Below are 25358 nucleotides of genomic sequence, written 5' to 3'. Positions count from 1 at the left end.
AGGAGTCAGAACTCAGCGCTGTAAACCTCCTGAGATGTGAAGCAGAGAGAGCTGGATCTGAGACCTGATTTATCAAACCACCTAATCTTTAGATACAGGTCCCAAACACCCAAAAGGTTATGGGAGAAGTATAAAAGGTAATGCAAAAAAACCAAACAAACAAAAAAAATCCCCCCAAACAACAGCCTTCTTAAATCACCCACACTCATTTTCCAGAGATAAAACTTTATTTGAGGCATCAAGCAATATACTGAAAGAGGTGAGTCATGCACAAGTGATGTCCTTATTCCCATAATCGTACATTTGATACTCTCTGTCCTCTTAAAAGGGGTGTGTAGTGCGCAAGACGAGAAGCACATAGCTTTCAGACAAAACCATATCTCTGTGAGCACTTAAGAAAGTCTCCTTTAAATTTTGTTGTTCCTTCTTTAAAAGGCATGTCGGTTTTATTTCAGAAAACTACAACTAACTACTTCTTCCACTGAGGAGGAAGTTTCTCCCCAGAGTTATTTATGAAATAATGCAGCTGCCTTTTTCTTTAAAGGGATTCTTGTCTTCTGGAATTCCTTTCACCAGAGGATCTTCTCCAGAACGTTCTTCAATATAGTTCTTTATTTCTTCAGAACATTTAGACACCTTAAGGAGAAAAAGAAAGGAAAGAAAGAATGAATCAGGTCAGGATTGTTCAAACTTTGTCACCACCCTTCAGTGAAATTAATATAATTGGGTACAACCAGAAGTTTTTAAATGAAATAGAATAGAATAAAAATATTAGATTACAGCACAGAGCCTATATAATATATATGAATGATACAGTCTGTGTAAAATATATTTCTTACTATGGTCAAGGTCAAAAAAGTTTGAAAGTCACTGTATTAAAAAAATTACCTCCAAATGGACTTGAGGACACGGGGAGGGGGAAGGGTAAACTGGGACCAAGTGAGAGAGTGGCATGGACATATATACACTACCAAATGTAAAATAGATAGCTAGTGGGAAGCAGCCTCATAGCACAGGGAGATCAGCTCGGTGCTTTGTGACCACCTAGAGGGGTGGGATAGGGAGGGTGGGAGGAAGACACAAGAGGGAGGAGATATGGGGATATATGTATAGCTGATTCACTTTGTTATACAGCAGAAACTAACACACCATTGTAAAGCAATTATACTCCAATAAAGCTGCTAAAAGAAAAAAAATTACCACCAGCATTTTCTATCCACTATGCCTCATGATTTCCTTCCTCTGCTGAAATACAATTATGACGTGTCCACCATATTTTAGGAACTGAAACATACTCCACTTTCAATTTTGCACGCTAATGAACAGATGCAATAGTAGATACTCCCCAAATGTTTGGGGGTGTGACCTGCAAAAAGTCTCACTTACTGGGTATGTGCCAGGTTCTGCAATTTCATAAAATGCTAGAAGCATTGAAGAAAGTCTGACTCCGGAGAGGCTAATGTTGTCCAAAAGTCATCCCCATCCCCACCCCATGTTTCTGCTCAGAACTGATCATAAGAAAAGACATCAGAGGCTTAGTAGGCTTATCTGAGGCTTGTGTTTATATAAGTAGTTCAAACTTTTTCTGAATGGAGGAAGGATTGAATAGTTTCTTCAAAAACTCCATTCAAAAGAGACAGTTTGTAAGACTGATTTTTAAAAAAGGGAGGGGAATAAACAAGAAAGAAAGAAAAAAAGGATTACTGTCTTAATGAAGGCCTGCATTAGTAGTAAGAAATTAGAAGTAAAAATTACAGAAGTTCCAGAAAATTCCAGTGGAGTCCTCTTAAAACTAGGCAAATGTTCCCATTGATTTTGTAATCTAGATTAGTAATCTTCAAACTGTTTTAATGTTGATCACTAAAAAATGTTTGCATATGTATCCCAAAATGTAAATAATTATTTACTTGTAACTAAGTGCAGTTACTACTGTGTTAATACATCATGTATAATCATAAAATATAAACTAGAAATTATTAAAAGATGAGATTCTAAACTAGCCAAAAATATATCATTTTGCAATATATACACATATCAAATCACTATGTTATATGTCTAAAATTAACATAATGTTTCATGTCTATTATACCACAATTAAAAATTTTTTTTAATAAAAAATTTAGTGTTTTACTCCCACACCTCAAAGATTCTTGGCACGTCAGGGTGGAGGCCTAGGTGATACAGTTAAAATGTGGCAAAACAAAATCTTTACAAATCTTTCCAAGTACCATTCTCTCAGGTAACATTTGCTGTCAATCATTGCTGACATTCATTGTGCGGGCATTTTAAGTGAATTCTCAGAGGTGATGATGTAAGTGTCCATAAGCTGGGCTCTGTGGCCACAGAGAAATTTGTGGATAAGACTCATGTTTCCCCAAATTGTATCTGTTCTTAGAAAGGCTTCTTCATTAGGTTTCCAAAAAGATGTGTAACCTCCGGAAGTGAATAATGACTTCTCTGATGCATTTCCTTCCACAGTCAAGAGGATATGTTTGAACAACAACTAGCTAGAGCCAGAATTCAGCCTGTGTATTTTGTATCCCTGGCCTGAGCAGAATACACGGCTCAGAAGTGAACAATTTATTGACAGAATAGTGGACTGGGCATCAAGAAGATATGTGTTCTAGTGTTTTCATAACTGCTCTATCATTATCTCTGGGGTCTTAACTAAAAGGCTGGTTAGCTTCCTCAGGATTCAGGTTTTTTAATCCTTAAAAGTGAGTGGGTTGAATGATCTCTAAGAGCCATAATGTTTTTCTAGCACTAAGACTCTATAATTCAAAGTGCATAATAAAATGCTGGAATCTTATTATTAGGACGTAGTTGCCTCTCCCTCTACCCTCTAAGGTTATCCCTGAAGTTTTCTCTCCCTCTGGCACAGACTTGGGGTTTCTGGAACTGAAAAGCCAATCCAGCAGGGTGTGTCCTAAGGAGTGGAGGGAGCTGGCAGGGAGGAAAGGCTAATGAATGATACCTTTAACTTCCACACAGTCAGCTGCATCCAGGCCCCTGCCCAATTTCTAATTTGAAGCTTGATAATTGGAAGACACTTGTCTCTTTTTTTCCCTATAAGTTCTGCATAGTGATACCAAATATTAAGATATTTCAACTTCAATATATGCAACTCTGTTTAATTTGTAACCTCTGAGGTTCAATGCGTGAAAAAAATCTAAGTGATCAACAGATGCCCAACTGTGGGCTTTGCCATCCACAAAATGGATCCCTTAAAGTTTCAAGAAACAATCCTATGCACTGGGTCCTGGAACTTTGGTTTTTCCTTTAAACACAGCAGTATTAATAAGCCACAGAAACTTTCAACATGTACAAAAAGGACTGTGAACTTCAAAATCCTGGAAGACTAGGGATTTGGAAGTTACAGATTAAATTTGAGAAAAGAAATGTATAAAGAGTAAAACACAAAAAAGCCTGCACATTCCAAACATCACTCAAAATGTGCCTTCTGAGTAACAAGACTCTTGTTATGAACAGATTTACCATAACTAGAGCAGGAAGGTAAGTGAACGTATTAACCATACCTACTTCCTTTCCATTTTTTCCTTACCTTTTTCTAGTATTAGACCATAGAGAAATAAAATCAGTTTAAATTTTTCTTGCTGGGGAGAAGGGACTATGTTTCTTGTTGGGGAGAAAGGACTATTTTTCCCTTAAAAAATTATCTATCCAAAAACCTGTTCCTGGACTACAGGTTGCCTGATTGAGGAAAAAGGGAAGAAACGAAGGCCTGTATTCCCAGTAAAAACTTAAAGTAAAAATTACAAAGTCTCCAACAAATTTCAGTGGAGACTTCTGAACACTGGGACATATGTTCTAACAGAATTTGTAATCCACTTCAGTGGTCTCTAAAATTTCTAATCATGATCACAAAAAAGAACTTTTGTATGCAGTATAATTTTTGTTCATAAATAAATACAGATACTACTGTATAGGTATTAGTTCATTGCACATACTTACAAAACATAAAGTGGAAATTATAAAGGGATGAGATTTACAAATAAATAAAGATAGATACTGTAATGTTTTGCTCCCAAGTCCCAGTGGACTGTTCATCACACACTTCCTAGAGAGCCCTGATGAAACTCAAAACTAGGTAATTCAAGACTTACATTGTGATTTTTTTTTAAAAACCCTTTAAATACCGTTCTTTCCCCTTATGAAAAAGATCAAGGAACTAAGTAGCCATCTGCCTTTTCCCTACAGCTTGAGTAGTTTTTAAAACCAACTAACAGCAGGCAGAATTTCTTGTCTGTTCCCCTCATTCTCAAACATTTGGCTTTAAAATTACTCATGAGATCCTTGCTCTCTCCTTTACCTCCTGTGATTTCCCCACATCAGCTGGCAGTTCCCAAGCACCACCAAAGCCCTTCTTCAAAAGAAGCTGCAGAAAAAAGGAAAACAAAACAAAAACCCAAAACAAAACCCCAACCCCCGCTCCCCACCCCCCGAGCCAAAAACTGTTTTACTGCAACAAACTAGGAAAAGCTGACTTTAGTTCATTTCAGAGAAGGAAATATTCTGGGACATCCAACTTACCTGTTGTCTCTGCAACTTGACTTCTTTGCGAAGTTGCTCAACTTCCATCTTCAGCTTTTCCTTTTCTGGCAAATCTTCGATGTGAAGGGCCGGCATTTTCGCCTCAGACTGGGCGCAGGGACAGCTGTGGAAGTGGGGCGGCTGGACGTGCCGCAAACCACGGCGCGTCCCGAACTAACTACGTTGCCTGCGCACCCGGCCAGCGCAGGAGGTGACAGCCTCCCCCAGCTCCCCGACGACTTCCCCTCACGCCAGCCCTGCCTAGCGTCCCAGGATCTTAAAACCCCTGCTCTTTTTCTCAGATCTCCACAACCCCAGGAGGCCTGCCCCCGGGAGCCCGGGGAGGGTTGAATTTGCGAGGGGGCCCAAGGACGCAGAGAGGCTGCGCGCTGCGCTGTGCGGGCTCCCGCGGGGATGCTAGCCGGGCCCGCCCCGGCTCCCGACCCTGCCACGCCCGCGGGAGACCGGCCTGGGCTGGGGCCAAAGGGTTGGAGTTGAGCGAGCCCACTTTCCTGGAGAAACAACAAAAGTTTTACTTTTGTTCCATTTTTTCCCCCCAAGTCACATCCGGGTTTTGTTTGTGAAGCAAGAAAAGGAGGACACTAGCCGGCAGGAAATAACGGCCCTTCACTTCTCCAAGAGTTTCAAAAATATACAGCATGTAACTTTCCTCCAGCTACATACATGTTTACTGTGGGAAATGTGGACGCTTAAGAAAAGGCCCAAGAGGAAAATGAAACTGAGCTGTAATCACAGAAACGCCCATCGCATCTGTTGATGTATACACACCCAGTCTGTTAAATGCCTGAAGCGGATTAACAAATTTTGGAATAAAAAAGGCATCGGGATGTGAATATTGTTTATAACTCGCACAGCCATTTTCTGACATTAATAAATTGTCATCCTCAACAACAGAGTTTTATTCTTTCTGCAGGGGAATGTTTTGTAATGTTCTAAATATAAGTGGATGATCCTAGAAAAGACAGAAGCAGAAATCTTGAAGTTCTTACCAGAAAGTATTTCTCCATTCCCCATTTGTCAAGGTTTGGGTGACACTTGACACCGAGGGTTTTGAATTCCTGGCTCAAGCATCTTCCTGGATGTTTGCAGTGGATTCGCTTAGTATTGGTTACTCCACTTTCTGGAAAGCAACATGCATCTAGCTGCTACTTTGTGAAGCCAGGAACAATGTCTGATGTGACAAAAGTTTGCATGCAATACAAGATTTCCCTTTGACTATCTAAAACGTTGTTAATGATGCTCAAAAGACTAGAAGAAAAATAAAGCATGTAGGAAGAAAAAATAAAGTATCCCAAGCAGTCAGATACATATTCCTTTCTCCCCAGAGATTACCTCCTGCCTAAAGAGTCAAATTCAAGTTGAGTAGAGGCAGTAACTGAATATTTCAGGGTATTTGGCCTTAGACACCATAGCCATTCCATTTTGTAAGCAGAGGTTTTTGTTTGCTCATAATTCCTCACCAGGCTCCACCCACTTATCCTCAATAAATATATTAGAATGAAAAGAACAATGAGCCCCTTGATGGGTTGCAGTCCCTGCTCTGCCACTGGCCATCACTAGAAAAGTCACTTATTTCTTCCCGGATTTTGGTTTTCTAGTTTGTGAGATATGTCATGGGGTAGGGGAGGGGTGAATTAGCTAAGGTGAATTTCATTTCTAATTGTATTTATGTATCTACATCTGACACATCACTTTCACAAAGAAAAATATTTAGGAGCTTCATTTTCTGTATTTGAAATACCACACATTCCAGGATCTCCCAGGCTCAAAAAACTTGGATCAGCTGCAGGAGTTTTCCCTGTTAGCAAGCAGTGAGCCAACACAAAAAGCTCATATCTGTTTCCAGAACTGATTTTTTTTTTAATTTCCCCATTGCTTAAATTTGAAAGGTTGGTTAAAACTAGCTTAAATAAGTTAGTGAAAGTAAGTTAATGTGGCCTGAATTAAATAAGTTCAGCACCCAAATTAAATAAGTTGGTTAAGTAAATTAATGTTTGTCTGTTCCAAATCATAAGAATAGAGTTATTTTGGCCTTGAAATTTCTTCCCTGTGAAATCATCTAGTTGCATGCAGTGATATTTATAAATCCATAATGGTTCTTTAAATGGTTCTTTAACTTCTTCCACAGTATTATGAGACTTAAATTAGAAATGAAATACATATTAGTATAATTTTAAAAATTTATTCTTATCAAATAATTCACATGCTAATAATATATTAAGTAAATTGATTAAACTGAGTTGGGAAATGCTGACATCTCATGATCACATGGCACTGAAAAACATTTTGCTGTTGTTTGGTTTTAAATGGTAAAATGATGGGTACTTTTTTCTTTAAAAAACAAAAAAACAAAATACAAGAGTACGTAGCTCCCTATTCCTAAGCACTACTTCACCTCCTACGGGGCAACCATGGTAAGCAATTTCTCGTGTATTCTCGAAGACATATTTCATCAGCAAAATATTTTGGATAAACAAATGTTAAAATCCATTATTAGTTGTATCCAATTGTGTTAACTTTTTACTTATATTGTACATATTACCTCTAATGAAGTTACTTTACAAAATGGTATGTGTAGAAACCATTCTGCAGTGAAGATGACAGATGTAATCAGAAATGAACCTTTATTAGCCCACTGTCTCTTGACAAATGTTTTAAAGAATCTGCTAAATTAAAAAAAAAATTAACCATGTGGTTATTTTCACTTTTAAAGTATAAAAGAGCAAAGACTATGACATATTTACCTTGGCATGTAAAGAAAGGGAAAGCTCTTTGACTATTTTCCTAATGTATTAAGTATGCTGTTAAAAATCCATGTAAAGAAAAGTCTATAAGCAAATGTTGAGGTTAATTTTATTGGAGTTGATTTAATATAACATGAGCTCAAAAAAGCAGGGTTCTGGTTTTATCTTGTGAGTTTTTCAAGACATAGATCCCTTCTGCCTCTGTTCTGTAGTATAAATAAAACTAGGTTACCTCCCAAATTCTGCTCTTCTAAAATTTGTAAAGTAAATGGTGACTGTTTAGGCCATGAAAATGATTGTTTCTTTAAGGGAAATATTTAACCCACATTTGATGCACTCGGTTCATTTGATATTCATTCAATTTATTATAAGATTCCTTTTCCAGATAAAAATAATAGGAAATCACAAGATGACCAGGTCTGATGCTCCAATTTTCATTAACAATTACTTACAATTCATCGTATCAAAATGATTTACCAATTCTGTCCATATAAGAGTTTAATTTCTACTGCATATAATTGGTCTTTTTCATTACTCAGTTTACTGTCTTCCTTGTGGCAATACATTCTTTTAAGAATTTAGGAAGTTTGAAATTAGCCTTGTTTTGAAATTGGGCAAAAATCAAATCAATCCAAATTAAAATAACAGTGAGCGTTTTTTTTTTTTTTCTTGCTAAAGTTTAAACTCACCTATATGTACACTGGTGGCCCTGGAATAACAACTTCTGAAAAAAATCCACAGTCATGGACTGCCAGTTGTAGCTGTGTAAGCTGAGGGACATTCTGATTTTATTACCTTCTTCCTGGACCATCTTTCCTATAATTTTTATCTTATTCAAATTTCTGCTGACAATCTGTATTTTTAAGCAACAGGAATTTTACCCTATGGTTGATTTAATCATTAGTTAAGCCAATAAGAATTCTGAGTTATCCAATATAAAAAATACCTCCCTTGCCTGCTTTTAATTGAACACTTATTAAGTTAATTAAATTGTAGAGACAATTTATTAGTTGATATGGCAGTTTCAAAGATGAACAGTTTCTGACTTGGGAAATTTACAGTATAGCATTGATACTAAGACAACCATATAAATTAGAGTAAGAGAAAGCAAAGTAATGTTAAATGACTTAAGAGATATATGCTGGGAATGGAATGAGAGACTGAGATAGTTTTCAGTCAGCCTCAGAAGAAGGGTAGGATTTCAAAAGGCTGAAATGAGATGGAGTGGAGGGACATTTCGGGTGGAGAGCTCAGTATGACTAAATCCAGGTGAGAAAATGAGGTGGCACATCAGGGATTATTTAATAGTTAAGTCTGTTGACTACAGGAAGTCTAAAGGTTTTATAATAATAGAAGACATTTATTACTTTTTTTCTATATGTTTATCTCCTATCTAAATGATTTTATATAGTCACATAAGGATCCACCTTAATCCATTTTACAAAGTTCAAGTGTTGAAATTACTTATCTGAAGGTCTCAGCTATAAAGTGGATGAGTCAGGGTTTTAATGTAGCATCTTCTGGCTCTCAAATCTATTTCCAGTTGTTAGATGAAAGGTAGAGATGTTGTTAGGACTATACATGTTACTAAATGCCAAAGCCAAGACTTCATATTTTTTTAATCAGAAAAAAAAGATATATTGAACGCTTAATAAACATTAAATGGCACATGGAAAAAGCTCCTAGAGACAGACAACAATTAAACAAACAAATAGATAAAACATATAGGATGCTAGAACGTGGTGGGTATTATGGAGGAAAATTAGAGTGGGAAAGGGAGATAGGGAGTGCTGGGGGTAAGGGTGGAGAGGGTTTTTGTAATTTTACACAGGGGAAAAAAGCTTCTCCTGAGGAAAAAAGACGAGACTCCTGTAGTTTATCTTGGAATCCCTTAATACACAAAGCATGTTTTGTAATAGGGAAGAATCTTTTGTATTCTATTACAAGTTAATCACTAAAGGGATATTGCCTATAAGCTTAAATTATACATAATGGCCCATATTTGGGAACCCTGCCTCCTAGGTAATATGCATTTAGCTAAAATACCTTTGTTTAGCTCAAAGGAAACATTCTGACCAGGCCCACCTGTGAACGATGGCAGGGAAGAAGAAATGAATACATCCCCTCCAGAGGCTGATGGGAACTAGGAAAGGTTTGACTTTACTCCCTCTCCTTTTAGTATAAAAGAAGCCAGAATTCTAACTCAGGCAAGATGGTTCTTTGGGACACAAGCCCACCATCCTTTTTGGTTTGCTGGCTTTCTGAATAGAGTTGTTTATTGCTTTCTGAATAGAGTTGTTTCCCGAAGAATTCATCTCTTGATTATTGGCCTGTCGTGCGGCAAGCAGTATGCGCTTAGACTCAGTAACAGTTTGATATGTGTTGCTAGTGATTCATCCAGAGATCCAGAATTTGGCCCTGAGAAATTTGCCAATTCATTTCTCTGATCCTCGATTTTCTCCACTCCAAGATGAAGGGGTTGGACAAGTGTCAATAGATCTTTGCTGAACATTTACTCTGGCCAGAGTAGGAGGGCACTGTGCTAGGAGCCAAACCTGAGACGACCTTTAGATTCCCTTCCAGGCCCAATCATAGATAACTCTTATCTTGTTTTTTTTTTTTTTTTTTTTTGCTGCACGTGGGCCTCTCACTGTTGTGGCCTTTCCCGTTGCGGAGCACAGGCTCCGGACGCACAGGCTCAGCGGTCATGGCTCACGGGCCCAGCCGCTCCGCGGCATGTGGGATCTTCCCAGACCGGGGCACGAACCCGTGTCCCCCGCATCAGCAGGCGGACTCTCAACCACCGAGCCACCAGGGAAGCCCTTATCTTGTTTTTAAAAGGATGACAATCAATTAGCATTTGTGAGTATTCTGACTACTAATGTATCCAAAAACAGCACTGTAAATGTGGGATAGCAACAAAGAGACACAACAAAAATAGTTTCTGAGTTGGGGTAGTTTACACTTGTCATTTGTTACAGAAGCGTAGGCAAGTTATCTCTTAGTCATTAGCACAAAGGTAGTGAAATTTGGCTTATGAAAACTCAGTTAAGATGCCGGGAGGAAACTGATTAGGAAGGTGATGCAGGTGATGGCTATTATTCTATCATCTGCAGAAAAAATCCTATTCTGTCACTGCTGCAGAAAAAAAGGACTATACTGGTGAGTCTTCGTGGGGAGGGGATGGAATAACATGCATCTTAAAGGATTCTAAGTATCTTGTCTAGTTCTGTTCCCAGTAATAATACTAGTTAACACTTACTGGGTCTTACTACATGTCAGACAATATGCTAAGTGCTGTAGTTACCCTAGTACAATATTTAACCACCATGAAAAAGGGGGTTGGATCATTATTATCCCTATCCTACAGTAGAAGAAACTGAGATTAAGTAATTTATCCAAAGTCAGGCAGGCAGTAAAGTGCCAGAGCCAGACCTTTCTGGCTTCTCATGACCTTTATTTGAGTGCTTCTTAAATCCACCATGCTCCATGACCACAGACTGAACCCTTAATCCAACTGGCATTCTGGGAAAGAGTCATGTCATTGGTGACAAGCAGAATTGGTAAGAATGCAGAAAGAGGTTATGTTACAACCACTGCTGCTGACTGGGGGATGAAAGAGGGAAACAAAAAACAGAACATCAACAACAAAACTCTTCACATTCTGCCAAGATAGGTTTTCCGTGAATCAAAAGAATAGATTTCTTAATTCTCTAAGTAAGTGAAAGGTTGGGGAAAATACAAGTCTAACCATGAAATTAAGCGTGCTGAAAGGGTAATGGAGAAACATAAAACATTAACTATATCCTGGCATCCGGAATAATATAGACTCATTTATAAAACATATTATTGTTAAAGAAATGGGTCAATCAATACTTGTTGTCAATTATGTGTTAAACCCTGTGCTAAGTACTTTAAGAAAAGCATAGACTTATGCATTATCACAGTCCAAATTTTATTAAATGCTCATATTTATAATTTTAAAATTCATGTACATGCTTAATAGTATTATTACATATGACCAAACAGTATGTCATTAAAGCTCAAGATATTCCATGGAATTAAAAAAAATTTTTTTTATGAAATCACACAGCCTCCTTTGAGCTCCTTGAAGGGATTTTTGTCCTCTGGGATACCCTTTACTAATGGATCCTCCCCAGATCTTTCTTCAACATAATCCCTTACTTCTTCACAACATTTGGACACCTTAAAGGAAAAAAAGAAAGAGGTGACTCATTTGGCTTAATAGAGAATACTGCAGAATCCAAGAATGCATTTATAATAATAATTTTTGTGTGTGTTCTATCTTTTTAATGTGATTCTGCTTTCTGCCAATGCATTTGTACTTTCTACGAGAGAAGAAGAAATAGCTGCTCCCTGCCCTGTCCTTGTGGATATCTCTGGGCAAAGGCTAACCAGCCGCCATACTCCAGCTAAGGGCTCTCAGCGCACGCTGCCTCCAGCTTCTTTAGAGGAGACAGGGTCCAGGGATCAGAACACAGCTGACAGCACAAGTCAAGAACGTTACCAGAGTGAGCATTGATTAAATCGTTGACTTCATTCCAAAAATATGACCTGTGAAGGTGGAAGGGAATGAATAATTGTTAAATTCCAGGCTTGTCACCACTCCTGGATTCTCAGAAGTATACACATGTAATTTTATTTTAAGCTGGTCTACAATGATTGATCATGATTGTAAACTTGAAGGTGAGCTCCAAAGGGACCTTTGGCTGATTTGTTCACATGCATCCCAGGCATCTAGAACAGAGCCTGCATTTAGTTGGTGCTCAGTAAATAAATACTGGCTAAACTAGATCATTCGTTTTGCTTATGAGCTTGCTCCTTAGTCATCTGCTCCATTATAGTAATGACCCTGTGAAAAATCAGGCTTTAGTATTTTAATGGACTCAGCCAGAGCCTGTTAATGTACCATGTAACATACTGTTTAGAGAGAGGCAAAGTTCTATACATGTGTAAGTATGAGTATGTGTGCGTGTGTGTGTGTGTGTATACACATGCATATACACACATGGGACCAAATTATTCATTTCTTTTAATGGTCAACTTGTTTTGTTTTCACTTAATTTATCCTTCATGACATTAACACAAAACTGCTTCATTTCTGGCAGTCCATGAAGTGACCATTCTGTAAGTTACCTAAGGAATTTATTGTTTTGTTTTAATAAAATCTTCACACCATTTTTGCATGAAAGTTCTAAGCAACGTTAGACAGAAGACTTAAGATTACTTAGACTCTGCAAACTCATTATCTACATATTAGAACAGATCATTTCTAATCGGGGGCAGGACATCGTTCAGGTGGCTCCTTCACAGGACGATACTTGGAGTTTATGCACACGTTTGAAATATGCAATACTTTAGATTCACTTTTTTCCCCTCAAAATTCAAACTGGAGATTTAGATTCACTTCTTCCCCTGTCTTCCAAACACCAGCTCTTTGGGCCCCAACCAGTTGTCAGGAACAGGACTCAGTGAGGGGTTAGTTTTGACAGTGCCTGGCTAGGATCTGAGGATCCTGAGGAACAGACTACCTAAAATCCTATGTGGGTGGATGCGCTTCAAAATTATTTCACGGAGCCTTATTATAAGTATATATGGTTTAATACAGGATTACATGGCATGGTAGAAAGAGTACGGGCATTGGATTCAGGCCATCCCAGGATTGATTTTGACTCTGCCCACTTACCAGCTGTGTGTCCTTAGTTAAAATAGTTTATCTAAGGTATAGTTACTTCATCTATGAAATATGAGAAGCAACACAGATTGCATTAAGTACCTGGCATACAGAGATAGTCAATCAAATGGTAGCTATTACTATAAACATTGCTTTTAGTTTTTGCCTATTATATTTGCTTATAGTCATTGTAAATCTTTCAGCTTTAGAAACTGATGCAAAGAGTTGTCTTACTCTGACAATAATGCTGCCTTAACAGCAAAGTAGGTTGAGGCACATTATGAATCGGTCTGGTTCATAGATATAAATAATAATTTTTAAAGTAATAATAATTACATATTGTTACTATTCCCATTTTATAGAAGAAGAAACTGGCACAGATGAGTTAGCTCATTTAAGTGAGTATTACACAGGAAGTAAGTTGTAGAGCCCCAATCTGAACCAGGAATATGGTTCCAGAGGATACCCACTTACCCGTACCGTGATGACACTATGCTATCCTGTGTCAGAGCTCTGGATTCAGGCTTGGAAAGTTATGTGTGTGAGCATGTATGTGTAGTTTTGGCAGTCTGATACTAGATTAAATTGACTTCCAAGAGCAAAGACACATTGAGTAATAGGGCAAAGGAACCCCAAAACCTGACAAATGGGGACGGATGCGATATTTATCCAAAACAAAAATTCCTAGGTGAACTTGCCACAAGTGAATAGTAAACATGACGACAACCAAACTGCCTACAAAACAATCCTGAGTATATAAATAACAAAACAGCATTTGGATGTTTCAAATAAAGAAGAAAAAGATAACCCTCCTTTACCTCAAAAGTTTATTTTCCCCCAATTATAAACATAAGGATTTAAACTTTTTTGGTGTACGTTCCAAGCTTCTGTGCTGTTTACAGATTTAATTTTATCTTTTAAAAATCACATGTTTTGCCTGTATGGAAAGGGCAACAGGGAAGTTTGAGACAACTATAAACATAAAAGAAGTCAAAATTCCAATTTTTACTGGGAGTAAGAGTTTTGAGCAAAGTATGAAGATAATACAAGCTTCTTTTTTTGCTTTGGCCTGATGAGGTTTTTTTTTTTTTTTTTTAAGAAATATGAAATATACTCTTCTCACTTGTGAAGGAGTTTTTGTTCTACTGATGTTCCCAAAACAAAGAAATCTAAAATACATATCTACATTTTCTAAGCTTCAGTCACTGTTTGGTGGAAACTTTTATTCCTTTGCCATTTCTCCTCCTTCTACTGGCAGAGGACTTTTCGTAACCATTTCTAAGATCTGACAAATGTTTTTAGAAGAAACCAGTGAGTTCTTGTGCCTGAACTCATTTTTGTTTGCAAAGAAGGAATAGAATGTATTCATTCATTACTGGCCATGACAGTGCTGGAGGGGATGTCTTGGCTAAAAGTATCTGAACAATATCAAATAAAGAGAAGCTTATCAATTTAGAAAAGTAAAAACAAAATGCCTATACGCATTGCTTTACTTTATTGCTAAGCTAAAATATGATGTCTCATATTCTTCATTTTATTTTTCTTTCCCTTTTATTTAAAACAACTCTATAGGAGGACGCTTCAAGATGGCAGAGGAGTAAGACGTGTAGATCACCTTCCTCCCCACAAACACATCAGAAATACATCTACATGTGGAACAACTCCTACAGAACACCTACTGAACGCTGGCAGAAGACCTCAGGCTTCCCAAAAGGCAAGAAACTCCCCATGTACCTGGGTAGGGCAAAAGAAAAAAGAATAAACAGAGACAAAAGGATAGGGACAGGGCCTGCACCAGTGGGAGGGAGCCGTGAAGGAGGAAAGGTTTCCACACACTAGGAAGCCCCTTCGTGGGCAGAGACTGCGGGTGGCGGAGGAGGAAAGCTTCGGAGCTGTGGAGGAGAGCACAGCAACGGAGGTGTGGAGGGCAAAGCGGGGAGATTCCCACACAGAGAATCACTGCCGACCAGCACTCACCAGCCTGAGAGGCTTGTCTGCTCACCCACTGGGGTGGGCGGGGCCTGGGAGCTGAGGCTTGGGCTTCGGAGGTCAGACCCCAGGGAGAGGACTGGGGTTGGCTGCATGAACACAGCCTGAATGGGGCTAGTGCACTACGGCTAGCCAGGAGGGAGTCTGGGAAAATGTCTGGAGCTGCCTAGGAGGCAAGAGACCATTGTTTTGAGGTGCGTGAGGAGAGGGGATTCAGAGCACCGCCTAAACGAGCTCCAAAGATGGGCGCGAGCCACAGCTATCAGTGCGGGCCCCAGAGACGGGCGTGAGACGCTAAGGCTGCTGCTGCCGCCGCCAAGAAGCCTGTGTGCTCGCACAGGTCACTCTCCACACCTCCGCTCCCGGGAGCCTGTGCAGCCACCACTGCCAGGGTCCTGGGATCCAGGGACAACTTCCCCGGGAGAATGCACGGCACACCTCAGGCTGGTGCAACATCATGCCGGACTCTGCCACCAAAGGCTTGGCCCGCATTCTGTACCCCCAGCCTGAGTGAGCCAGAGACCCCGAATCAGCTGCTCCTTTAACCCCGTCCTGTCTAAGTGAAGAACAGACGCCCTCAGGCAACCTATACACAGAGGCAGGTCGAAATCCAAAGCTGAACCCCAGGAGCTGTGTGAACAAAGAGAAAGGGAAATCTCTCCCAGCAGCCTCAGGAGCAGCAGATTAAATCTCCACAATCAACTTGATGTACCCTGCATCTGTGGAGTACCGGAATAGATAACAAATCATCCCAAAATTGAGGAGGTGGACTTTGGGAGGAACTGTAGACTTGGGGTTTGCTGTATGTGACTGACTAGATTCTGATTTTTATATTTACCTTAGTATAGTTTTTAGCACTTGTTATCATTGGTGGATTTGTTTATTGGTTTGGTTGCTCTCTTCTTTTTTTAAATACTTTTTTATTTTAATAATATTTTAAAATTTTAATAACTTTATTTATTTGCTTGCTTTTGTTTTTTTCCCTTTTCACCCTGAGCCGTGTGGCTGACAGGGTGTTGGTGCTCCGGCGGAGTGTCAGGCCTGAGGCTCTGAGGTGGGAGAGCCGAGTTCAGGACAGTGGAAAACCAGAGACCTCCTGGCCCCACGTAGTATCAATCGTGAGAGCTCTCCCAGAGATCTCTGTCTCAACGCTAAGACTCAGCTCCACTCAACGACCAAAAGCTCCACTGCTGGACACCCCATGACAAGCAACTAGCAAGACAGGAACACATCCCCACGCATTAGCAGAGAGGCTGCCTAAAATCATAATAAGTTCACAGACACCCCCAAACTCAGCACTGGACACGGTCCTGCCCACCAGAAAGACAAAATCCAGCCTCATTCACCAGAACACAGGCACCAGTCCCTTTCACCAGGAAACCTACACAACCCACTGAACCAACCTTACCCACTGGGGGCAGACACAAAAACAATGGGAACTATGAACTTGCAGCCTGTGAAAAGGAGATCCCAAACACAGTAAGTTAAGCAAAATGAGAACACAGAGAAATACGCAGCAGATAAAGGAGCAATGTAAAAACCTAGCAGACCAAACAAATGAAGAGGAAACAGGCAGTCTACCTGAAAAAGAATTCAGAGTAATGATAGTAAAGATGATCCAAAATCTTGGAAATAGTATGCAGAAAATACAAGAAACATTTAACAAGGACCTAGAAGAACTAAAGAGAAAACAAACGATGAACAACACAATAAATGAGATTAAAAATTCTCTAAAAGGAATCAATAGCAGAATAACTGAAGCAGAAGAACGAATAACTGACCTGCAAGATAAAATAGTGGAAATAACTAACACACAGCAGAATAAAGAAAAAAGGATGAAAAGAATTGAGGACAGTCTCAGAGACATTTTGGACATTAAATGCACCAACAATCGAATAATAGGGGTCTCAGAAGAAGAAGAGAAAAAGAAAGGGACTGAGAAAATATTTGAAGAGATTATAGTTGAAAACTTCTCTAACATGGGAAAGGAAATAGTCAATCATGTCCAGGAAGCACAGAGAGTCCCATACAGGATAAATCCAAGGAGAAACACTCCAAGACACGTATTAATCAAACTATCAAAAATTAAACACAAATAAAAAATATTAAAAGCAGCAAGGGAAAAGCAACAAATAACATACAAGAGAATCCCCATAAGGTTAACAGCTGATCTTTCAGCAGAAACTCTGCAAGCCAGAAGGGAGTGGCAGGACATATTTAAAGTGATGAAAGGGAAAAACCTACAAACCAGATTATTCTACCCAGGAAAGATCTCATTCAGATTCAACAGAGAAATTAAAATCTCTACAGACAAGCAAAAGCTAAAGGAATTCAGCACCACCCAACCAGCTTTACAACAAATGCTAAAGGAACTTCTCTAGGCAAGACACACAAGAGAAGGAAAAGACTTACAAAAACAAAACCCCAAAATTAAGAAAATGGTAATAGGAAGATACATATCAATATTACCACAAATGTAAATGGATTAAATGCTCCAACCAAAAGACACTGACTGGCTGAATGGATACAAAAACAAGACCCGTATATATGCTGTCTACAAGAGACCCACTTCAGACCTAGGGACACATACAGACTGAAAGTGAGGGGGTGGAAAAAGATATTCCATGCAAATGTAAATCAAAAGAAAGCTGAAGTAGCAATTCTCATATCAGACAAAATAGACTTTAAAATAAAGACCATCACAAGAGACAAAGAAGGACATTACATAATGATCAAGAGATCAATCCAAGAAGAAGATATAACAATTGTAAATATTTATGCACACAACATAGGAGCACCTGAATACATAAGGCAAATGCTAACAGCCATAAAAGGGGAAATCGACAGTAACATAAGCATAGGAGGGGACTTTAACACTCCACTTTCACCAATGGACAGATCATCCAAAATGAAAATAAATAAGGAAAAACAAGCTTTAAGTGATACATTAAACAAGATGGACTTAATTGATATTTATAGGACATTCCATCCAAGACCAACAGAATACACTTTCATCTCAAGTGCTCATGGAACATTCTCCAGGATAGATCATGTCTTGGGTCACAAATCAAGCCTTGGTAAATTTAAGAAAATTGAAATTGTATCAAGTATCTTTTCTGACCACAACGCTATGAGACTAGATATCAATTACAGGAAAAAATCTGTAAAAAATACAAACACATGGAGGCTAAACAATACACTACTTAATAACCAAGGGATCATTGAAGAAATCAAAGAGGAAATCAAAAAATACCTAGAAACAAATGACAATGAAAACACGACCCAAAACCTATGGGATGCAGCAAAGGCAGTTCTAAGAGGGAAGTTATAGCAATACAAGCCTACCTCAAGAAACATCTCAAATAAACAATCTAAGCTTATACCTAAAGCAATCAGAGAAAGAAGAACAAAAAAACCTCAAAGTTAGCAGAAGGAAAGAAATCATAAAGATCAGATCACAAATAAATGAAAAAGAAATGAAGGAATGATAGTAAAGATCAATAAAACTAAAAGGTGGTTCTTTGAGAAGATAAACAAAATTGATAAACCATTAGCCAGACTCATCAAAAAAAAAAGGGAGAAGACTCAAATCAATAGAATTAGAAATGAAAAAGGAGAAGTAGCAACTGACACTGCAGAAATACAAAAGATCATGAGAGATTACTGCAAGCAACTCTATGCCAATAAAATGGACAACCTGGAAGAAATGGACAAATTCTTAGAAAAGCACAACCTTCCGGGACTGAATCAGGAAGCAACAGAAAATATAACCAGACGAATCACAAGCACTGAAATTGAAACTGTGGCTAAAAATCTTCTAACAAACAAAAGCCCAGGACCAGATGGCTTCACAGGCAAATTCTATCAAACATTTAGAGAAGAGCTAACACCTATCCTTCTCAAACTCTTCCAAAATATAGCAGAGGGAGGAACACTCCCAAACTCATTCTATGAGGCCACCATCAACCTGATACCAAAACCAAACAAATATGTCACAAGAAAAGAAAACTACAGGCCAATATCACTGATGAACATAGATGCAAAAATCCTCAATAAAATACTAGTAAACAGAATCTAACAGCATATTAAAAGGATCATACACCATGATCACGTGGGGTTTATCCCAGGAATGCAAGGATTCTTCAATATACGCCAATCAATCAGTGTGATACACCATATTTACAAATTGAAGGAGAAAAACCATATGATCATCTCAACAGATGCTGAAAAAGCTTTCGACAAAATTACACACCCATTTATGATAAAAACCCTCCAGAATGTAGGCATACAGGGAACTTACCTCAACATCATAAAGGCCATATATCACAAATCCACAGCCAACATTGTTCTCAATGGTGAAAAACTGAAATCATTTCCACTAAGATAAGGAACAAGACAAGGTTGCCCACTCTCACCACTATTATTCAACATAGTTTTGGAAGTTTTAGCCACAGCGATCAGAGAGGAAAAAAAAATAAAAGGAATCCAAATTGGAAAAGAAGTAAAGCTGTCACTGTTTGCAGATGACATGATACTATACATAGAGAATCCTAAAGACACTACCAGAAAACTACTAGAGCTAATCAATGAATTTGGTAAAGTAGCAGGATACAAAATTAATGCACAGAAATCTCTTGCATTCCTATACACTAATGATGAAAAATCTGAAAGGGAAATTAAGGAAACACTCCCATTTACCACTGCAACCAAAAGAATAAAATACCTAGGAACAAACCTACCTAAGGAAACAAAAGACCTGTATGCAGAAAATTATAAGACACTGATGAAAGAAATTAGAGATAATACAGACAGATGAAGAGATATACCATGTTCTTGGATTGGAAGAATCAACACTGTGAAAATGACTACACTACCCAAAGCATTCTACAGATTCAGTGCAATCCCTATTAAACTACCAATGGCATTTTTCACAGAATTAGGACAAAAATTTTACAATTTGTATGGAATCACAAAAGACCCTGAATAGCCAAAGCAATCTTGAGAAAGAAAAACGGAGCTGGAGGAATCAGGCTCCTTGACTTCAGACTATACTACAAAGCTACAGTAATCAAGACAGTGTCCATCATCGGATGAATGGATAAAGAAGATGTGGCACATATATACAATGGAATATTACTCAGCCATAAAAAGAAACGAAATTGAGCTATTTGTAATGAGGTGGATAGACCTAGAGTCTGTCATACAGAGTGAAGTAGGTCAGAAAGAGAAAAACAAATACCGTATGCTAACACATATATATGGAATTTAAGAAAAAAAATGTCATGAAGAACCTAGAAGTAAGACAGGAATAAAGACACAGACCTACTAGAGAATAGACTTGAGGATATGGGGAGGGGGAAGGGTAAGCTGTGACAAAGCGAGAGAGAGGCATGGACATATATACACTACCAAAGGTAAGGTAGATAGCTAGTGGGAAGCAGCCACATAGCACAGGGAGATCAGCTCGGTGCTTTGTGACCGCCTGGAGGGGTGGGATAGGGAGGGTGGGAGGGAGGGAGATGCAAGAGGGAAGAGATATGGGAACATATGTATATGTATAACTGATTCACTTCGTTATAAAGCAGAGACTTACACACCATTGTAAAGCAATTATACTCCAATAAAGATGTAAAAATAAAAATTAAAAAATAAATAGAAATAAAGCAACTCTATATAAATTTTAAAACATTTTTAGCTTAGTGGCCATAGAAAAACAGGCTAAGTGCTGGATTTGGCTTATGGAAAATAGTTTGTCAAAGTGTTGATTTTAACTCTAAATCAAAAGATAATTATGATTATTAATTTTCTTAATTTCTGATGAATTTTATCTGAACAACTTGTTTTCAACTATATTGAGTTTCTCCAGTGAATGATGTGGGAGAGGAAAAATAATTTTCCCTCTACACTTTTAGGTTCTTGACTGAGATAACCCTGTAATAAGAAAGACAGATTAACAGGAGAAAAACAAACAGAAGTTTAATAACACGTATACCTCCTGTATACAAGGGAGAGACTCAGGAAAACTGAGAAGCTCCCTGAAATAGTCCAAGCCACCATCTTAAATCCCACTGCAGTGAAAGACCAAAGAAGATGGTAGGTGTAGATGACAGGGGTGTGGGGAGCCAGTTATGGGCTTAAGATAATTACCAGAACCTTACCCTAAAATAATTCATGACAGCCTATCCCTTAAGGACAAATACTTCCTCCCTTATGTCAGAGTACAACCTCTTGGCTTTGCCTTTGTAAGCCCCTGACTCCTTCTCTTCCCTGGAACACTCTTTCCGTTTTACCCAAATCTGTCTCCTGAACTGTAATTCTTAACACCCCAAATACACGTTTTTTATTCGGAAAAAAAAAAAAAAAAAAAAAAAAAGGAAAAGCACAGTATTAAAAAAACAAAACAAAGCAAAAACAAAGAACAGTCCCTAAATGGACAAAGCTCCACATCAACAAACCAAAACTTAATACCTAACTTAATTGCAGTTTCAGCCTTTCCCAGGAGTGGAATTTCAACCTATCAATCTGTAACTTCCTGATCAGCACTAGTGAGGTAATCTGCATGATAGACCCCTGCTCTTCCCACAAAGGAAGTTGCTCCTGCCTGAAATAATTCTTTCTTTTGTTTATGACTTCCTTGTCCCACCCCTTTATGCCTATAAAAACCTTCCATTTTGTACAGCTCCTTGGTGAGCCTTTCTATTTGCTAGATGGGATGCTGCCCAATTCATGAATTATTTAATAAAGCCAATTATATCTTCAAATTTACTCAGTTGAATTTTGTTTTGTAACAACAGCAAACAAGGGTAAGGCTGTTAAGCAGATCTAATCTTTGTGTTCTCCATGATAAGAGTTTCTAGAGATTTAGAGTCATGCTTCTCCTCCTGACACAGAGAAGGAGACACCCTTACTAATGGAGATTTCCCTTATAAATGTAACTGTCTCTTAGGAAAGGGTAACTTCTAGTTGGTTTTCAGAGCTTCCCCTGCGTCTGCTATTTTTCAAAAATAATCAGCCTAAAAGAATCCATATGCCAAAAAGGCATATTTTGGGGTGGCAAATTCTGCTCCCCTTCAATGGTTTTTAACCTGGTAGTGCTACAGTTATCTCTAGTTTAAAAATAAAATTCAAAACAGAGCAGCAGTTTACCAGCATTCTTTCCAGTGTCACTTCTTTCTTGAGCTGGTCAACTTCCATCTTCAATTTGTCCTTTTCTGTCAGGTCCTCAATATTGATCACTGGCATCTTTTGCCTGCTGAAAAGGTAGAAAGTTTATACACCTGAATTGCTAGACTCACGTCAAGTTAATGTTAGCCAACCCTTCCCTCAGCTCTTAACCTACTAAGTGAACTGTTTGTTTTAACTTCCTGTGATAGTCAATTTCTCTTGAATGCTCTCTGAACAATTCTAGCACTGCACACTAGCCTTGAGGTTTTAAAGCTTCCTTATAATCTTCATTAATATGATTAAACTAAGTATTTGACTCTAAATACCTGCTAGTAGGTTTGTGGGGAGAGGTCAGTTCAGTCAGTAAATAATCTTAAATATCCAATGCTCCTCCTTTTCCCTGTTTATTTGACACAGTGTAAAAACTTGAGGTTCCAACCCTTATCTCCAACTCCAAAGCCCTCCCCCATACGATTTATGCCATTTAAGTTAGTTTGAGGTCATTCTGAGGACTACCCATTAATCCCCTAAATCGCTGGAGTATTTGATCTGGTATTAACAGAGAAACATACAAAAAGTCTCATTATAAGTTCCTTGTAAATAACGGATTGAAATATAAACCAATGGAATGAAACTATAGCAAACAAATAACCTTGTTAGTTAGAAACAAACTAGCATACTACTTAGATGTGTTTCTCCTGGAATTTTTTTGTATGTAATTGTCACAACGAATTGGACAGCAATGATGAGCAAATGCAGCAGGATAAAGGGGATGCGGGGAGTCTGATCTCCTGATGTATATCATAAAAAAACAGACTCTTCTGCCCTTTTAGCAATGTCTTCTTCTTCTTAATTAGATCAATGGGCAATGGGAAAGATGGCACAGTAGCTAGTGATTCCTGTATGAAATTGCCTGGAAAATATTTCATTGTAGCCAAGTGGCATCACGCTTTATAGTCTGTCCTCTTTAGGTCCTCTCTTCTCTTTTGTTTCTCTGGTCCAACTTCTATGACGACATATTTTTATTAAAGTAGACACATTCAGGTCACATGTTATTTCAGAAAACAACATCATACATCTACATAAAAATACGCTGCTAATCACATTTCAGCAATTAACTTACTTCCTTGCATTTATATAGTATTTTCATTTCCAAAACATTTGAGGAAATATTATTTTCCTTCTTTGTTTTATAATATCCTGTTCTTCTCTGGAAAAGAGGTAGTTTAACCTATTTTTTAGGGATAAATACCTACATAGGCCAGCACAGAGGTACCCGATGGGTACCCAAAGCCAATGTTTCCTATCCTTTTAATTTTTATTTTATTCTGTTCTTATTTTAAGAATCAATATGACAACAAAAAAGTTATTTCTTCCTGTGTAATTATTGCTTGGTATTCAAGAGCCCATTCTCAGTGTTATTCTTACCTTCCTTCTTACTCCCTTCAGACTACCTGCAAAAATTCACAAGCACCTCTGTTTCTGCTGATCATTTTTATCTGTTGACATTGTCTTTTGCACAACTTTTCTCCATCTTGGAAAATGTTTTCCACTTGGCAGTGACTTTGAAGAATCACTTTAGGAATTTGTTAAAATAGAGGCCCAACTTAAGAGATTTTGATTTGGGGAAGGGGTTAGAATTTCATTTTCTCTATTCCAGTAAAGCTTTACCATATATTGCCAATGAAATGATCACTCACTGGCACTTGCTGGCTGTGTGGTCCTGATCAAGTTATGTAACCTCTCTGTGCCTCAGTTTACTAGGAAATAGGAGCAATAACAGTACCTACATTGTAGATGTTTTCTGAGAAGAATAAAGATCACATAACACTGCATAGCATGGAGCAAGCCCTCAGTACACGTTAGCTGATGTTACTCACTTACTCTGTACGTCTAGAGTTTCAGATTGTGTTGTCTTACATGTCACTTGCTGATAGGTGGCTTTATAAATGCTCTTAAAGGATATCATGTGGACATGATTTAGCTCCTTTAATACCATGTGTAGTAGATGCCGTTGGTGCCCTTCCCAGACCCCCCTTTCCCTTTCCAGGTTGGGGTATTTATACCTCCAGAAGCTGCAGTTGTTGACCACCAAACCTTTACATACGTTTATCCTTAGCTGATGGAAGCCACTTCAGCTGGTGATGTCTGGAAGATTATGACAACTGGCCCCTGTGGGTGTCCTGTAGCAAATGGCTGGCTGAAGTGGGGTTCTAATAGCCCAGACAACTTGCCTCTGGGCTGAAAAGCCTTGGTGTAATTGAGAAACTTCCTGAGCACCCCATGGGTTCAGGATGAAGCTAGACTTCTGAAACCGCATCTTTGCCTGTCTTCTCCTCCTTCATCCTGCTTTCCTCCTTCCTTCAGAGATTTCTCCTGAGAGCTCACCATCAATAAATCACTTGGACAAGTGTCCCTGTCTTAGGCTCTGCTTCTAAGAACTCTAAGACACGAAGGACTGTAAAGACCTTTACAAGAGCATCCATATCTTTCATAGCTTATGTCCTTATCACTGTGTACTGTTTTGTATATTGTTTGGTATACAGAAGAGAATGATGAAGTATTGATAAAGTCACTTGCAACTTACATCAGAAATATTCACCTAGACATAGAGAAAAGTGCATGATGTTGCAGGGGAGGAAAAATAATGTTCCCTCTATACTTCTAGATTCTTGGCTGAGACCATCCTGTAATAAAAGATTAATAGAAGAAAAACAAACAAAAGTTTAGTAACGTATATACCACCTGTATACGTGGGAGAGACCCAGGAAAACTGAGTAACTCCCACAAATGGCCCAAGCCACCACCTTAAACACTGCTTCCAGCTAAAGACAAAAGAAGATGCTGGGGAGGGGAAGGGGGAGTCAGACATGGGAGGTTAGCAGGCAAAGCACAGTAAACAAGGGTTATGAGAGTTGAGTTGCTGCCTTCTCCACTGATAAGAGCTTTTAGAGATTTAGATTCATCCTCCTCTTTCTGGTACAGAGAGGGAGACACAATTACAAATGGAGATTTCCCTTATAAATGTAAATGTCTCTTATAAGAGGATAACTTCTACTTGGTTTTCATGGCTTCCCCTGTGTCTGCTGTTTCTTAAAAATAATTAGCTCAAAATACTCTTTATGCCAGAGAGGAATACTTTGGGGTGGCATATTCTGCTCCCCTCCAGTGTATAACTTCATATTAATAACAAA

At 38.5% G+C, this 25358-nt stretch overlaps 2 protein-coding genes across 2 annotated transcripts; both read right to left on the bottom strand.

The window, feature by feature from the left end:
- Nucleotides 1–205: 205 nt before the first annotated feature.
- Nucleotides 206–5043, bottom strand: GNG11 (G protein subunit gamma 11). The gene is made up of 2 exons (XM_082661923.1): nucleotides 4552–5043; nucleotides 206–636 (listed from the first exon to the last, which is right to left on the bottom strand). Exons 1-2 carry the CDS (start codon nucleotides 4645–4647, stop codon nucleotides 511–513), a joined length of 222 nt encoding a protein of 73 aa, XP_082518049.1. The 5' UTR covers nucleotides 4648–5043; the 3' UTR covers nucleotides 206–510.
- A 6350-nt stretch (nucleotides 5044–11393) lies between these two features.
- Nucleotides 11394–22248, bottom strand: GNGT1 (G protein subunit gamma transducin 1; the record flags this gene model as incomplete). Its single annotated transcript, XM_082661873.1, has 2 exons — nucleotides 22147–22248; nucleotides 11394–11522 (listed from the first exon to the last, which is right to left on the bottom strand). The coding sequence occupies exons 1-2, from the start codon at nucleotides 22240–22242 to the stop codon at nucleotides 11394–11396; spliced, it is 225 nt and encodes a 74-aa protein (XP_082517999.1). The 5' UTR covers nucleotides 22243–22248.
- Nucleotides 22249–25358: the final 3110 nt, after the last annotated feature.

Source organism: Grampus griseus (genome assembly GCF_964374135.1).
Source record: "Grampus griseus genome assembly, chromosome: 9".
Taxonomy (NCBI): Eukaryota; Metazoa; Chordata; class Mammalia; order Artiodactyla; family Delphinidae; genus Grampus; species Grampus griseus.
The sequence above is the reverse complement of the archived record's forward strand: the minus strand, read 5'-3'. Positions and strand labels throughout refer to the sequence as shown.